At 57.0% G+C, this 16211-nt stretch overlaps 1 protein-coding gene across 1 annotated transcript; it reads right to left on the bottom strand.

The window, feature by feature from the left end:
- Positions 1-3066: 3066 nt before the first annotated feature.
- CA4 (carbonic anhydrase 4) lies at positions 3067-13208 on the bottom strand. The gene is made up of 8 exons (XM_025361456.1): positions 13053-13208; positions 7209-7262; positions 5882-6037; positions 5036-5181; positions 4820-4918; positions 4483-4549; positions 4165-4328; positions 3067-3383 (listed from the first exon to the last, which is right to left on the bottom strand). Exons 1-8 carry the CDS (start codon positions 13108-13110, stop codon positions 3189-3191), a joined length of 939 nt encoding a protein of 312 aa, XP_025217241.1. The 5' UTR covers positions 13111-13208; the 3' UTR covers positions 3067-3188.
- Positions 13209-16211: the final 3003 nt, after the last annotated feature.

Here is a 16211-nt window from a genome sequence, read left to right as displayed (position 1 = left end):
AGCCTCCCCCAGGCCTGGCCAGCTACAGTGAAGGAGTGAAGGCCGGTGTGTGGGTGTGTGTGCGCGCGCGCGCGCGCGCGTGCGCACCCCATGCGGTCACCCACGGGGCATCAGAAATAAATGAAAGGAGGGCTCGGGGCCAGGCTGGACCCTCTTTGTGAATAAGGGGGTTCTCCTCCCTCACCCTCAGAGGAAACTGTCTCAGAAGCCAGATGAGACTGGGCACAGGGAACTCAGAGCCGCCATCCCCAGGGTGGGGTCTGCTGGGGGTGGCGGGGGCCGCACAGAGGGAGTGAATTTACTAACAGGAAAGGCTTCATGAACAAGCGCATGTTCACAAGAAGGAACTCCATCAGTGGGGGCCTCTGGAGGCGGGGGCCAGTGCCTGGAGTGAGCTGCCCACTTCTGCAGTGGCTGGCCCTGGCGATTTGGCTGGGAGTTGAGTGCAGGCAGCACCTGCGCTGGCCTCTGGGCCACAGGGAGGGCAGGCAGGACATGGGAGGTGGCCAGAGCCCCAGGCCGTGGACAAGCTGTGCCCGTTCTGGCTCCTGCTGGCCAGGTTTATGATTTGGGGACCAGGGGGACGGGGAGGGTCGAACGCCTTCTGCCTTGGGTTGGAGAGGTCAGGACTTCCTGGTCCTGCTGCCACATTATTCACTAAGGTTGCCTGGAGGGCAGGGACGGGGGTGGGGATAGGGTGCCATTGGGGAGCAGGGAGGGGCCATTCTGACCTCAGAGCCCTGAGCCTTGAAGGGGCAGCTTAGATTCCCCGCAGTCTGTGTGGGAACCAAAGAACAGGTTCCAGGTTCTGCGTCCACACACCCCCTGCTGACAGGCGGCCTGCGGTTGCCATGACAACAGCACTATCACCCCTCCCCCACAGCTGCGTGGTCACCAGGGAAGGGAGGGGGGACTTATTTTTGGTCACAAAAGGGAAGAGGGAGGGAAAGGGAGGAGGGAGGGGAGCAGCCGTCTCTCCTCTCCCTGGGCTGACTGGGGGTGGTCAGGGGCATGGGGGGCACGGGGAGGGAGAAGGCTTAGAGACCACCTCCTCCCACCAGCTCCCCTCCCACAGCCAGCAAGGGATTCTGGAACCAGGTGATGGAATCCCTCAGTGCCCTCCTGGTGGGCACGCCTTCCTGTGAGGAAGCTCTCTACCTCCGGACTTTCAGCCCCAGAAGGGTCCTCATGCCCAGCCAGGGAAACCTGGGTCCCCCATTCACTCAGCCAACCCCACTCCAAGGCTCATGAATCCAAAATCCAGTCCTACTCCTGACAGTGAGGTCTGAGAACTGTGGGCCCTCAGTTCCTGGCACCTGGGGCCTGACCTGGCTTGGGGACCGCATGGGTCCCCTTCTTTCCTTCTCATTCTGGTGTCCTGGACCCCCTCTCACCAGCCTCCTCCCAGTTCCTCTCCCTCCACTTCCCTCGGGGCCACAGGAGGGAAAACAACCCATTAGAGATAGAGATGTAATCACGGCCGCAGTGGGGACCTTCCTGACAAGTCCCAAGGGACCAGGCCCCACATCCTTGGACACCCCCATGAGCCCTCCCTCATATGTCACTGCTAATCCATCAGCAGATCAGCTCCTGGGCGCTGCGGCAGCTTCTAAACTGTCCCTGTGTTCTGCCCTCACCTCTACAGCTCCCCTGCTCCAAACCAATGCCCCCTACCTCGCTCTCCTGCCTCCCCTGTCCCCACTTCCTCCCTCCTTCCCTCTATTTCTCCCTGTTGTTTCTCCCGAAGGCGCCCTCCCCACCGCACCTCAACACTTGCAGTCTCCAGAGGCCACCTTCCCTGGCCTCCTCCCAGCCTCCCCTTCCTTAGGGCCTCCCACCTTCCCTGCCCTGAATTCTTTTTTTTTTTTTCTTTTGAGATGGAGTCTCTCTCTGTTGCCCAGGTTGGAGTGTAGTGGTTCAATCTTGGCTCACTGCAACCTGTTTCAATTCTCCTGCCTCAGCCTCCTGAGTAGCTGAATTACGGGTACCTGCCACCATGCCAAGCTAATTTTTGTATTTTTAGTAGAGACCGTGTTTCGCCATGTTGGCCAGGCTGGTCTCAAACCCCTGACCTCAGGTGATCTGCCCGCCTTGCTTCCCAAAGTGCTGGAATTACAGGCATGAGCCACTGTGCCCAGCTCCCTGCCCTGAATTCTCTTTTTCCCATGCACTCTCTGCCTCCCGATCTATTAGGCAACATATCTGCTTCATTTATGGGCTGTCTCTCCACTGGACTGTGGACTCCAGGGGGGCAGGCATTTTTGTCTCTTATTCTGTGCCATATCCCCAGTGCCTAGAGCATAAATGCTCAATAAATATTTGAGCAAACAAATGAACTTCCTGTCGCCCACCTTGCCTAGGCCATCCCCACACAGGACACCCTTTCACCTCTAGCACAGGGGAGAACACACAGGGCTGGGGTTGCCTCCATGCAGTCGGCTCTGCCCTGGCCTCACTATGCGGCCTCCAGCCAGCCGAGCAGCCTCTTCTCTCTCGCTCTGTTGCCCAGGCTGGAGTGCAGTGGCGCAATCTCAGCTCACTGCAACCTTCACCTTCTGGGTTCAAGCAATCCTCCTGCCTCAGCCTCCTGAGTAGCTGGGACTACAGGTGTGCACCACTACGCCTGGTTAATTTTTGTATTTTTTGTAGAGACAGGGCTTCACCATGTTGCCTAGGCTGGTCTTGAACTCCAGGGCTCAAGTGATTCACCTGCCTCTGCCTCGAAACATGCTGGGATTACAGGCGTGAATTACCATGCCCGGCCCCAGCCTCTTCTTTCTCAGCCTCAGTTTCCCCCTCTATATGATGAAGAGATTAGATTGGAATTCCTCTAGCTTCCACTGTGATGAAACTCCAAGATGTCTTCAGCATCTCTCCAAGGTCCAGATCCCGGTAGAAGGGAGTGGGGTGTGGACACGGAATTCACAGAGAACAAGAGTGAGGACACCTGGTGGTACCTACTCGGGAGAAATCTTCTGGCCTTAAAGCCCCCGCCCTGGAACAGGGGTGGGTGGAGGGGGACAGGGTGCGGTAGTTGTGGGAAGCTAAAAACACACTTGAGAAAGGTTTCTCCAAAAATATGTCCATATTTTAATCATGTCTAAAGTCCCACCTGGGAAGCCTAAGGACTGGAAGCCCAGGACTTGGAGAGCTGAGGCACGGAAGAGGCTGTGTGCAGAAGTGAGCCATCATCGCAGGAAGCTGGCCAGCAGGCGGGCCAGTGTGGGGCCCAGCAGGGCAGGCAGGACCCAGGGCAGCAGCTGACCCGGGGCCCTGGACCTGAGCACCACGCGCTGCCCCGGCCGCTGCAGGGGCCTGACATTGTTCGTCATGTTCAGTTTCTGGTCCTTGTCGTAGTACAGCTTCTGAGAGAATGCCAGGATCTGCGAAAGCGACGGGCTCAGCCGGTGGGGGCAGGGGGAGCTGCACTCCCTGCCGTGTGACCTCAGGCAGGCACCTCGTCCTGACCTGGGAGCCCTCATTAGGAAAGAGGGGCTCTGAACCCCTGGCTCTCAAGGTGGTCGTGAAGATGATAAGAATAGGGGATGTAAATGAGGTGCGTGGCATAGGTGAGGGCTAAGTGCCCATTGGCTTCCTTTCACTCACACCCCAGGGGGCCAGCAATGCCTGCTTCTCTTGTCACTCTTACTACAGGACAGTGGCTCTCAAACTTGAGCATGCGTTAGCATCAGCTGGGAGGCGGGCTTGTTGGGCCCCAGAGGCCTGGGCTCCACCCCCAGAATTCCTAATTCAGTAGCTCTGAGGATTAGCATTTCTAGCAATTCCCCTGGTGATGATGTTGACTCCACTGGTCCAGGGGCCGCCCTTTGAGAACCACTGTTTTGGAATGGAAGTAGTGCAAGGGCAGACATTTGGGCCCTCTGGACTCACAGCTGTCTCCCCAGAGCCTCCTTCATTGTAGAAACCCCAGCACCATTTTCTGAATGATTCCACCTTCCCCTGCCTCCCATCTAGCCCCCAGTCTGGTGATGGAACGGCTCAGGCCTTTCTTGCCTGTCTTCAGTGAATGTCCATGATTAACAATGGACTTCAGTTCCCTGGGCTCCCCACCCGTATCCTGAGGGACTTCTGAGGGCAGACAGAGGGATAATTTCTGGGGAGCCAGGCAGTGGGAGTCTATGCCCTACCCCGGGCCCTGTGCACCTGTTCTCTGTGAAGCTGAATAGGCTCCTGGAACACAGTCCAGACGACCTTCTCATCGCAGGTCGGTGTGGTGAGTGAGCCCAGGTAGCGGAAGTAGTTCCTCAGTTTCTCCTCCTTGGGGAGCAAGTCCAGCAGGCTGCTCTCTGCCATCGTGGTGTTCATCTCTGGGGTGGGGAAAAAGGACACTGTCAGTGAGGGTGGGAGAAGGAGCCCCACTTCCCCTACACTCTGAGAGCCCAGCTCCCTGCACACCCACTCCTTCCTTTGTGGGAGGAATCCCCTCCTCACCCCACGCCCTTCTCCCCAATCCTGACTCACCAGGTTTGGGGATATTAGACAGTGCCTCCACCAGCGGCCGGAAGCCCTTGTTCTCCTGGGGTCCAGCCTGGAAAGGGAGGGAAGGGTCTTGAGAGTCTGCAGGGAGCCAGTGGTGGTGGCCAGTTCATTCTCCTGATCTGGGGACGGAAGGCCAGGCAGCTTCTGGGATTGAGGCTCTGGGCTCCCCACCTGGCCCGGGGACATGCAACCCCAGAAACAGAGGCGGAAGTTGGAGTCTCCCCACCCCCTCCTGCCTTGCTGGAGTCCCAGGTCTCTGGATCCTAAGAAGAAGCTCTCAGCCACAGGTTCCCTGGGAGGTGAGGAATGGGAGTCCCACCTCCACCAGAAAGGCCAGCACCGCGATCTCGTCTTCAGGGTCCTGGGCCTCTTTCACGTTCCTCGATGTCCCCTTCTCTTTCTCATGTACTATGTGCACCTGGTGGGGGTGGAGGGGTGAAGAGGCAACCTATGAAGGACCTGGACTACCCTGCTTGCCCAAGGCAGGTGCAAACCCAGAGCCCAGACAAGGTCCCAGTCCGGAAGGGGCCCTCACCTCCATGGCAAAGTGTTCCCCATCCAGGCTGTGCTCGGAGCCCTTATCTAGAAAGTTGGACCAGTGCAGATGCAACTGTGTGGCCTGGTACCGGGCAGGCAGTCCTCCTCCAGAAATGCTGGCCTTGTTCCCCAGCAACATCATCACTGGGGGCACAGAAGGGGCAGAGTCCTCGAACCGGCCTCCCTCAGCCTCTTCCAGGCCCTCATCCCAGCTTCACCCAGATGGGACATTCTCTCCTGCCTCCCACCCTTCATGGGCTCCGGTCCTGGCCTGCACGGGTGGGGCGGGGTGGGACAGCCCTGGACCTTTCCCTGGCCTCCTCCTTGGCCTCCCTGCCTGTCTCCCCCTCTCCTGCACCCTCCACTGCCCCAAACTGCAGCTCTGGCCTGGTGCCTCCTCTGCGTCCACCTCCTCTGTGGTGCCCTGGCGTCCTCGGGGTAATGTCCAAACTCCTCAGGCCTGGGTGACCTGCCCCTGGGTCCCAGCCCAGCTGCCCCTGGGCCTTGCTTGGGCTCCGCCTGGGTTCACTCTCTGTTCTTCATCCACACAGAGCTCCTGGCAGTTCTCCGAACGTGCTGAGCTGTTTCATGCCTCCGCAGCTTTGCCCATGTCCTTCTTCCTGGAACGCTTCCTTCCCCCCATCCCAGACTGGTCTGACGAAAGTACCGAAAACATACTAGAGTGTTCTCTCTTCTCGGAAGCTGTCCTCCCCCATAGGATTTTCAGCCCCCTCGCAGCACAGATGGGCCTGGGCCTGGCATGCCCTCCCGGGAGGAGCCCTGTCCTCTCAGTCCTCGGGGAGCTTGGGTGCCCAGGCCTGCCCGGGGCCTCCGTCCAGCCCACCTGAGTGCCCGTTATTTTGGACCGTCCACGTTTGCTTCTTATCGTAGCCGGAGAAGGAGAAGCGTCCCAGTTTTTTGTCCACCTTTGCCTTTCTGGTGACGATGTTGATGGGGGACTGGCGGTCCTTCTGGCAGTTTCCACCCCACTTGCCTGGCACTAAGCAGGGAGAGAGGGTGGATTGCGAGAGTCAGGGGTGCCTGGCACCAAAGTGTAGCCCCCACCGCCCCACTGAAGTCAGGCCCACCCACTCAGTTCCCACACGGCAATGCTTTGAGGCAGCCTGAAGGCTGTGCTTCAGGGATGCTCAGCTCAGAACTCCGCCCTCACCCTCCCTGGGCCTTCCTCCTCCTCCTCCACAGACACACACAAGCAAGGCTGGGGAGTCTAGCCCTGGTGTGGGACAAGGTGGGAACAGAGTTGCCAACTGTTAACTGTGAGCTCCAGGGCAGGGACGACTTCATGAGGTGGTGCACATCACCTCTCCAAGCCCTGGGTTTCCCAAATGTAAACTGGGAGCTGCAGAGATAATCTGCTTCCCTGGGATGCCAGAGAGTTTGAAGGAGATGGATGGAGAGGGCTTTGGAAGCAATGGAGTGGGACTCCCTGGGGGTTTCTGATGAAGGGCGCTGAGTATCATCTGAGGAATGGGAGGGAAAGGAGTAGCCCTGGAGGAGCTGGTTCCCCGAACCCTGGTGACCCCAACACCAGGAGGGCCAGGGTCAGGAGCGGGCGGGCGCACTGCTTAGTCACCAAAACACAGCAGACTGCAGGGTTTGCATTCGAATTGATCAGCATTGGAATAAAAGCGTAAAGGACCATCGCTCAGGCCCCCTGCAAGGGGCGTCACTGGGATAGAACCAACTCCCCGTTTTGTTATGGGAAACAGCAAAATGCCTTTCCTCCTTCAATGCTGCTGCCAATTCATTCCGCAGGGAATATGCCCTCTTGGTGACAGCAGGTGCCAGTGAAGACTCAGGCCACTCTACACTGCCTGGTCCCTGAGCACCAGGACAGGAGAGAGTGAGTGTGTGTTTGTGTGTGTGAGAGTGTGGGTTTGTGTGTGTGAGTGTGAGAGAGTGTGTGTGCGTGTGTGTGAGTGTGCATTTGTATATCTGTGTGTGTGTGTGTGAGAGAGAGAGAGAGTGTGTGTGTGTATGTGTGTGAGAGAGAGAGAGAGAGTGTGTGTGTGTGTGTGTGTGCTGGGAACTGATATCTGCCTGGGAGGCCACCATCACCTCTCACCTTCCCACCCTTCCGGGGTCTCCATTTCGGCCTGCGTGGTGCCCACCATGCATAAACAGCAGTCCCCCGGACTGGTTGTACTCACCCAAGCAGGTGTCCTTGGAGGAATTGGCTTGACTTTCGTAGCACCAGTGTGACTCTGGAGCAGAGAGGAAAGGTGTGAAGTGTGCGTGTGTGTGTCCTGTTGCTCCCACACACAGGAGGATTAGAGGCTGGGCCTACCCCTGGGGTTGGAGCCCTCCCTTGGGCTGGGATGGCGTGTTCCTGGCAGTAGGATTGAGGGCCTAGGGAAACTCAATGGAAAACTAAGCAGGGCTGATCAACAGGTCAGCTGGTGTAGGGCTCTGTTCCCCAGGCGGGGCCAGGCCAAGCAGCCACCAGCCCTCCAGGGAACCCCTGCGAGGCCACTCAGCTCTGACGTGGGGCTGGCCTGGATATTTCATTCCTTGGTCACCAGCCGCCTCCTCCCCGCTTACCTCCCCCACCCCAAACCTGGAAAGGAGACTCTGGTGAGAGGGGAAGAGGAGGACTCAGCCCAGCCTCCGCTCCTGGGACAATAGAGTCAGGTTCAGCCGGGCAGCCTTCCCAGATTCGAGATGAGGGAGGAGATTAGGCGGTCCTTCCCCAGAATGCCTCCCCACCTCCCCCCGCACCCCACCGTGTGTTACTAAGATCCCTTCTTGGCTAGCGTCTCACAGCTCCCGCTGAGGGGAAAGCAGCCAGGCTTTCTCCCCTGCCCCCCAACCCCACAGTCCTGGTCTTTGGGGCCAGGCTGAGGGCTCTGCCTCAGGGCAGTAGAACCCAGCATCTCTGAAAAAAAGGCTGCACCTCACATGTCCCACATGGATGCAAGATGTTAATAAGAGGGGAAAGTGCATGCAGGGCAGAAGGGCCTATGGGAACCCTCTGTACTTCCTGCTGATTTTTTATGTGAGCCTAAAATTGCTTTAAAAATAAAGTCTATTAATTTTTTTTAAGGTTGCACCAGCAGGGCGAACAGAACATCTCATCCAGAGCTTGGCATTCTGGCTGGGCTGCTCAGGGGCCTTAGATGGGTTTGGGGGCAAGCCCCTTAAGCTCTCTGAGCCTCAGTTGTATCATCTGTAATATGAGACAAACATACCCACCTCACAGGGCCGTGGGGAGGATTAAAGGAGGTTTTAGGCAGCTTGGCACTTGGTAAAATCCCATCGACAACTCCTTCCTTCCCCCTCACCCCCACCCCCGTGGCCTCCTTTTGGGAGCAGATGGCCAAAGCCAAGGAGGGGCAGAGAGAGGCGAGAAATGAAGTGACTTGGAAAGAACTCAGGATGAGGAAATTCCTAAGAAAAGCACGGTTCCCACTCAGCCAAAGCTGAGGCCTCTGAGCTCATCCGCCCTCTCCCTTCTTGCCTGGGCTGTCTCCACAATCCCATCTCCTTGTAGTCTAAGCCAGGACGGAGTCCCTGGAATGGGGACAGGATGGGGAAGGAGCCATGAGGGAGCATCCCCAGGAAAGCTGGCCACGAAGAGCCGCTTTGGGCTTTGGAGTTTCCCAGCCCTGATCACTGCCTCTCCTGCTCTGCTGGCGTCACCTTTTTCAGAGTTGCAGTGTCTTCCCCCTGATGGTCCATCCCCAGCCCCGGGCAGGGCTCTGCTATCCCTGGGAGTTGCTGCACTTGGGTTACCCCCATGTGGGTGGATTCTGCAGAGAGCAGTGGCCACTTGCCACCCCAGCCCCAGCAGTAGTGGGGCAGAGCTCTGAAACCTCCAGCTCCCGCTCTGCCTTTGCTCAGTCTCCACAGGAGAGTTATCGGACATTCCAAGCCCCACAATCTTCCTCTGACAGAAGGCCTGTTACAGGAAAGGGGTCCAGACCCAGATCCCAAGAGAGGGTTCTTGGATCTCACACAAGAAAGAATTCAGGGCGAGTCTGCAGTGCAAAGGAAAAGAAAGTTTATTAAGAAAGTACAGTGGTGACTGTCGCCTTCACACAGGTGAACTCAGAAGACAAAGGCGCTTTGGCTAAGCTGGCGGAAGCTATCGGGACCAATTACAATGACAGATACAATGAGATCTGCTGTCACTGGGGCGGCAATGTCCTGGGTCCCAAGTCTGTGGCTCATATCGCCAAGCTCCAAAAGGCAAAGGCTAAAGAACTTGCCACTAAACTGGGTTAAATGTACACTGTTGAGTTTTCTGTACATAAAAATAATTAAAATACAAATGTTCCTTAAAAAAAAAAAAGTACAGTAGTGAAAGGACAGCTACTCCATAGACAGAGTAGGACATTCCCAAAAGTCAGAGAAGGAACACATCCGATGCGTTATATACATGGGGACGTGTGCTCTGCTACAGGTGTTTGTGATAAAGGATTAATTTTCTTTTTTTTTTTTTTTTTTTTGAGACGGAGTCTCGCTCTGTCGCCCAGGCTGGAGTGCAGTGGCCGGATCTCAGCTCACTGCAAGCTCCGCCTCCCGGGTTCACGCCATTCTCCGGCCTCAGCCTCCCGACTAGCTGGGACTACAGGCGCCCGCCACCTCGCCCGGCTAGTTTTTTGTATTTCTTAATAGAGACGGGGTTTCACCCTGTTAGCCAGGATGGTCTCGATCTCCTGACCTCGTGATCCGCCCGTCTCGGCCTCCCAAAGTGCTGCGATTACAGGCTTGAGCCACCGCGCCCGGCCTATAGGATTAATTTTCTTAATTACTATATTATGCAAGAATCGATATTGTTATTATTATTGAGATGGAGTCTCACTCTGTTGCCCAGCCTGGAGGGCAGTGGCACGATCTTGGCTCACTGTAACCTCCGCCTCCCAGTTTCAAGCAATTCTCCTGCCTCACTCTCCTGAGTAGCTGGGACTACAGGCATGTACCACCATGCCCAGCTAATTTTTGTATTTTTAGTAGAGACAGGGTTTCACCATGTTGGCCAGGCTGGTCTCGAACTCCTAACCTCAAATGATCCACCCTCCTCGGCCTCCCAAAGTGCTGGGATTACAGGTGTGAGCCACCGTGCCCGGCCGATATTATTATTTTTAAAGCAAAATTAGGAATGCCTTTGGTCTCCAGATATCGGGGTATCTGGACCTTCCCAAGTCTGGGTCTGTGTCATAAACATTATTAATTTGTTCCGTTAACCATAAACATCTAGAGCTAGAAATGTCTGACTTTCTGAGAATGCAGCCCAGCAAATCCCAGCCTCATTTTCCTAGCCCTCACCCAAAATGGAGTCGCTCTGGTTCAAACGCCTCTGACAGGCGCAGCCACCAAATTCCCAGTGCCAGCGACTGAGGAGATAATAAATCAGAGGGCATTTGCACCACGACAGTTCCTTGCCATAATCCTCCCATGTCCCCACCCGAAGAGGTCTTGAAGGCAGAAGGGGTTTTGAAAGTTGGACTGGTCTCTCCTCTGACTGGAGGCCACAGGGGCAGCCATTCCAGGAGACGCCTCCCTCGAGCCAGTGTCCCCAAGAGCCAGCTGTGAAGGGTGGAGCCCCCTGTGACTTGCCTCACAGCCTCTCTGGGGCACATCTGGTCCAGGCTTAGCTTTTCTTAGGAATTTGATCTTCCCTGGTTCTGGCCGCAGCTCCTAGGTTTGTAGTGGTGACCGCTTATCCACTGTCTTAATCATGAAGACTTTTGACCTGCTTGGCTGAACGCGCTTTTAACTACCTTCTTCAGGAAGCAGAAGCCAGGAAAACGTAATGGTGGTGAGGTCAAGGCCAGGGGTCCGGTCCATGTCCGTGGAGGGAAGGTGGGGTTCTGGTGGCAGGATCACCCACCACTCAGGTTCTTGTCCTCGTTGAATGAGAGGGCCACCCTTGCAGATAAGTACCAGCCCACTGACTCAGGTCACTCTGAAGAGGGCCTGGGAAGGAGAGGGACTACCTACCCATAGGTCTCAGTGTCCAGTGCCACATCCTACCTAGTCCATCCACCCTGACCACAGGTTAGAGACTGAGAGTCCGTCAACTGTCACCCAGCTACTGCCCCCCACCCTGACTGACCTGCCACCCCTCCCCCTTGTTTCAAGATGGCTGAGGAAGCGTCTCTAATGGACCTTGCTCACCCCACCTCCCCCTCTGAGGGACAGGGGATAATCCTGAAAAACAGCTCAGCACAACCCAAGTGTGCCCTGGGCAAAGTCTCAGCAGCTCCCAGCCAGGGGTCTGGGGCTCTGAAGGGGACCAAATATCCTCTCCCGTCCTCCTGTCTCAATGGACAGAGATGCTCTGGGTGTCTCCATATGCAACCTGGTCCCTTCTCAGCTTGAGTCCCCCATGGGATGAATGGACGTCAGGTCCCGGTCAGAAAGCATTGGCACTAAAGGAGATCGCAGCTTGTGTGAGGGATGAGCTGAGACACATTCCTAACACTGGCCCCAGGCTTGGGGGAGAGCCCCATAAACGTGGTATATGGAGCACCGGCCACGTGCCACACAGGCACTGCACTAAGCACTTAAACCCAGTATTTTATTCGAACCCTTAAAACCCCTGAAGTCAGAATGACTACACCTGTTTTGCAAATGGGAAAGGAAGTGACTTACCCAAGACCACACAGCTACAAAGCGCCCGAATTGCAAAGCATTTCTCTTTCTACTGTCTAGCTGCTTAGTAGGTTTCCAGTGTCTAACCCTACAAATAAAAGTTTTCACATTCTGCTTTTTCTCTTTCTTCCCCCAGGGGCCCGGAGGAGAGGCTGCAAGATGTCACTCGATCCTCTATGACAGCTCAGCCAGTCCCTGCTGCAAAGGGCACATGCTAGCTCCTCTATGCAGAGGACACCTTCACCCCTCACTCCGAGGCTTTGAGGGTGGAGCACCTAACTTGGGAGAGGAGGTTTCAGCCTGCGTGGACCCCAAGAACCATCCGAGGGGTGGGTGGGCTGAAAACTGGCAGATGGGGTCTTCTGGTGATGGGGTCTGGGGTTGCAAAGAAGGTGCCTCCAGGATCGGATCACTGTGTACAGCCGCTTGAAGCGCCTTTAGCTCCTTATCAAACATTAACATGCCTTTCCTGCCACCTCCCACCTAGAGGAATAATTAAGAGCTCGGCTTCACCATTAATCTTTAAACGAAAATCACCCTGTCCGGAAAGACCGGCTCCGCAGAGGCCTCGGGGCTCCAGGTCGCCCCGCCCCGGCCCACCAGGCTCCCAATTCAGCGCTGGGGGCTAGGGAGGCCAGGGGAGCTTGCGACCCTCAGGGGCAAGGAACCCTGGTGGAAAGGGGGACTCCCAGGACCCTGCCACACCGCCCTTGCTCTGGCCGCGGGGCAGTCGCCCAGCGCTGAGTCCCAGCAGGACGGACGGAAACCCACGGACAGACGGAGGACACTGGGTGAGAAAACAAGGCTTGCGTTGAGGCCAGTCTGAGAAGCATCCTTTTTTTTTTTTTTTTTCCTTTTTTATGAGACGGTGCAGCAGGTTGGAGTGCAGTGGCGTGATCTCACTGCAACTTTCAGCTCCTGGGTTCAAGCAATTCTCCTGTCTCAGCCTCCCGAGTAGCTAATGTTTGTATTTTTGGTAGAGATGGGGTTTCACCATATTGGCCAGGCTGGTCTCGAACTCCTGGGCTCATGTGATCCACCCGCCTCTGCCTCCCAAAGTGCTTGGATTACAGGCGGGAACACCCGCGCCCGGCCTGAGAAGCATCCTTATCAGGGACTCCCAACTCTTCTTGCCCCGGGACGCCGGCCACTCGCACACCCTCACCGCGTACACGCGTGCACACACTCCCCCGGCCGCCGCGGACACGCGTGTGCACACACAAGCTCGCGCGCTGCTCGGTCCTCCCGCACCCTCGCGGCCCCCGGCGCACACGCAACCCGGGACCCACGCGCCGCCAACGCGCACAGGCAGCCCTCGGGGAGCCTCTGCGGGGCGGGAGCTGGGGGCACGGAGGGGGCCGCCGAGGGGCACCTGGGGCCGGAGCCCGGGAGCTCACCTGCAGCAGCCGATGGCCGCGCCGCGGACAGGGCCAGGAGCGCCAGCAGCATCCACATCTTGCGCGACAGCAAATAGGCCTCTGGGCCGGGGGTCCCTCACCGAAAAGGCCGCCGCGGGTGCAGCGATCCTGCCGGCCTGCGTTTTATAGCGGAGCAGCAACGGGAGGGAGCCCCGACAGCTGGACGCGGGAGGCGGCTCCTCCCACTGGCGGGGCCTGCCCTCCCCTCCCCACCTTCCCCCTGTCCCTCATCTGAAATCCTCCGCTCTCCCTGTCCCCCGCCCCGACCTGCCACCTCTTGCCCTGTGCCCGAGGCCCCCTCACCCACTCCGCGTCCTCTCCACTCAGAAGCGGCGCCCTGCCCCTCCCCCATCCTACTCCTGGTCCCTGGTTTGGGAACAGGGACGCGACACCACAAAGTGCTTGACCCACACAAAGATGAGTGCCCCGATGATGACTTCGATCATTTTGGCGCCACCCCTGCGCAGTGGTCTTGAATGGGAATGGCCTTGGGATGGGGTGGGGGTGGAGAGGGCCTGGAAGAGATGAGAGGCTGAGGGGCGTGTGATGCCGTTTGTTGAATCAGTGGCCGCAGAAAGCCTCTCTTGTCTCTCCCAGGCAGTGGTCATTGATCCTCTCTCTGGGTCTCATCTCTTCCATTTCCTCACGGGCTGCTCCAAACTTAATTTCTAAGCAGACCAAAGACCTTTCTTCAAACACAGAGCAAAGCTGTCCCTAAACTGCCCTTGCTGGTGTTTATGTGATGAGCAGGGAGGGTTGAGGGGGCAGAATTAAGAAATGGATTGTAAGAGGACTCGGTGAAGGAGAAACTGATGGGGTCAAAGGGGAGGAGCTAGGTTCTTTGAGCCCCCCAGGTGGAGAGATGAGATGGGAAGAGAAGAGACTGGGATCTGAACGGACCCCAAGTTCTCCCATTTGCCAAGATCTCCAGAGGAGTCCAGGGAAAGTTCCCTTAAGGGCGGCTCCAACATTTGGGGAAATGGGGTATCCCCGCAACGCCCCCAAGCTGCCTCTTGTCTCCTCTCTTAGCTGTGCCCCCCTGCTACTGCAGGTCCTCTGTGTCCCATAGAGGGTGGGGGCTTCTGTGAGAGTTTGGGAAGCTCAGGCTGGGGTGCGGGAGAGGGACGGGGAACCCAGCAGTGGACCTGGACTCTTCTCCTTTAGCCACTTCCCCACCCGCTGCCAACCTGTCAGTCCCCACCGACCTTCGAACCTGGGCTAGGGACCTCTGAAGGGGGATTGCCTCACCCAGAAGGATTCAGGCAAAAACGCTTCCTCCTTGCTTTGAGTGGAGGCTGACTTCCTGCTCCTGGCCCAGGATCACACAACCTCAGGGAGCAGCTTTGATCCTACAGAGAGGCAGGAGGGAGGGGAGGGGGTGTCCATGCCAGGCTTAGGGCTCTATTATCAACACCACTGTATAACGTAATCACCAGCCTGCGACCGTGACAGCCGCGGGAGGGATTCCACACCCAGAGCCTATTCTGGGGAGTGCATTTGTGTTCACAGGGCTATAAAAACGTCCCTTTCAGGACAGAGGAAGCCTGTTCCTGGGAATAAAGACCACCCCCAAGGAGTCCCTGTGGCCTCTGGCCGGCTCCCTGATGAGCAGGGGAGAGGCTTGGGAACCTTTGGTGGAGTTAAGGGACTGTTGATCAATGACTCACTTTAAAGTTCACTTTAAACTCACTTTAAAGACAGGGGGGCCCTGGGTGCATCTTGGGCCCATAAAGATGGGTGAGGAGAACCAGTCTCTGGTGGGGCATGCCCTCCGAGGAATGCGGGGAGGGGTAAAGCTGTGCACTCTCTCACGGATGCATCTTAATTATGAGCACCGCAGAGCCTGCACATTGGCGATGGGGTGGTGGAGTGGCTTCTGCTCCATCTGCCATCTCTGACTTCAAGGTTACACAGGGCGAGGGCCCTCCCTTCCTGTTCCTGGTCTTAACATTCTCAGCCTTATCTCCCAGCCCTGACCCCAGTCCTGGTCTGCCGTAAACCAGTCACCTGTCACTATTTAGGCTACCTGGGGCCCAGCTTACCTGCAGGGTGTAAGGCCTGATTTAGGGTCATTACAGCTGGAATGGGTGCTGACATGTCCCAGTGACTTACAGGGCCCATAAAGCTGCCAGCCCAGGCCACCTGAGTGGGAGAGCCCAGCCCAGCAGCCCCAGCCTCCTTCCTCTTATTCTGCAGAGGCCCTCAGTGTTCTGAGTTCAAATCTTTGCTCTTCCTCTGACTCATGGATGACCTTGGGCAACTTTCCTGCACCCGGCTGATTCCAACTTCCTCATCTATAAACTGGAGATGGTAATCCCTGCCCTGCTGACCTCCACCAATAAACAGTTATTTGGAGTCTGCTGTGAACCAGGGCCTGCCCAGTCCAGACTTCCACAACTGGCCTCTCAGTGCCTGGGTGTAGCCGCTGGCCCATGGCGGATGCAAAGATGAATCACACTCCTGTCCTTTGGGGATGTTTGCACGCATGGCCCTGTCAGGAACAGAACGGAAGCCGTGGGAAAGCTAAGGGGCTTTGAGACACACAACCCTGGATTTACTTCTGGCTCTACCCACTTGTTCTGTGATGGCAGCTGAGCCTCAGTTTTCCTCATCTGTGAAACAGAAATCATCCCCCAATCTCTCTCAAAGATTGCCATGAGGCCTCAGTGAGCTAAAGTCTGAGGAGGTTGGGCCCACGGCTTGGCACATTGGCACATGTGGCCATGACCTCTAAGCGGAGCCCCCTTAGCTGGATTAAATTGACCCTAGGCGGGTGTGGAGGCAGCATTGGGTGGGATGGGACATTGAGTTAGCACTGCGGAGGGGCCCTGGCACATTCAGGTTCTTCCTGGACTACCGGGGCAAGGAAGGGAGCCCCAGCTGTAGACCTGGGAACATGAGGTTCAGGTGCAGCCCCCACTGGGACTGTGAGAAGCATAGGGTGGAGGCACAAAGGGAGCTGAGACCCTGCACACCTGGGTTCACAGCTCAGGGGAAGGTCAAATACATTGACCTAAACAGAAACCTACCATACCTTATGCTCAGCGTAGCAGGCGGGCAGAGAGAGTATACGGCAGAGGATCAGAATAGGAGTAGGAGCCACACTGCCCGGGGTCTACATCCCAACCCCGACACTCA

The sequence above is a fragment of the Theropithecus gelada genome, chromosome 16, assembly GCF_003255815.1.
Source record: "Theropithecus gelada isolate Dixy chromosome 16, Tgel_1.0, whole genome shotgun sequence".
Lineage (NCBI taxonomy): Eukaryota > Metazoa > Chordata > Mammalia > Primates > Cercopithecidae > Theropithecus > Theropithecus gelada.
Note: the sequence above shows the minus strand (reverse complement) of the source record. Positions and strands in the feature narration are given on the sequence as shown.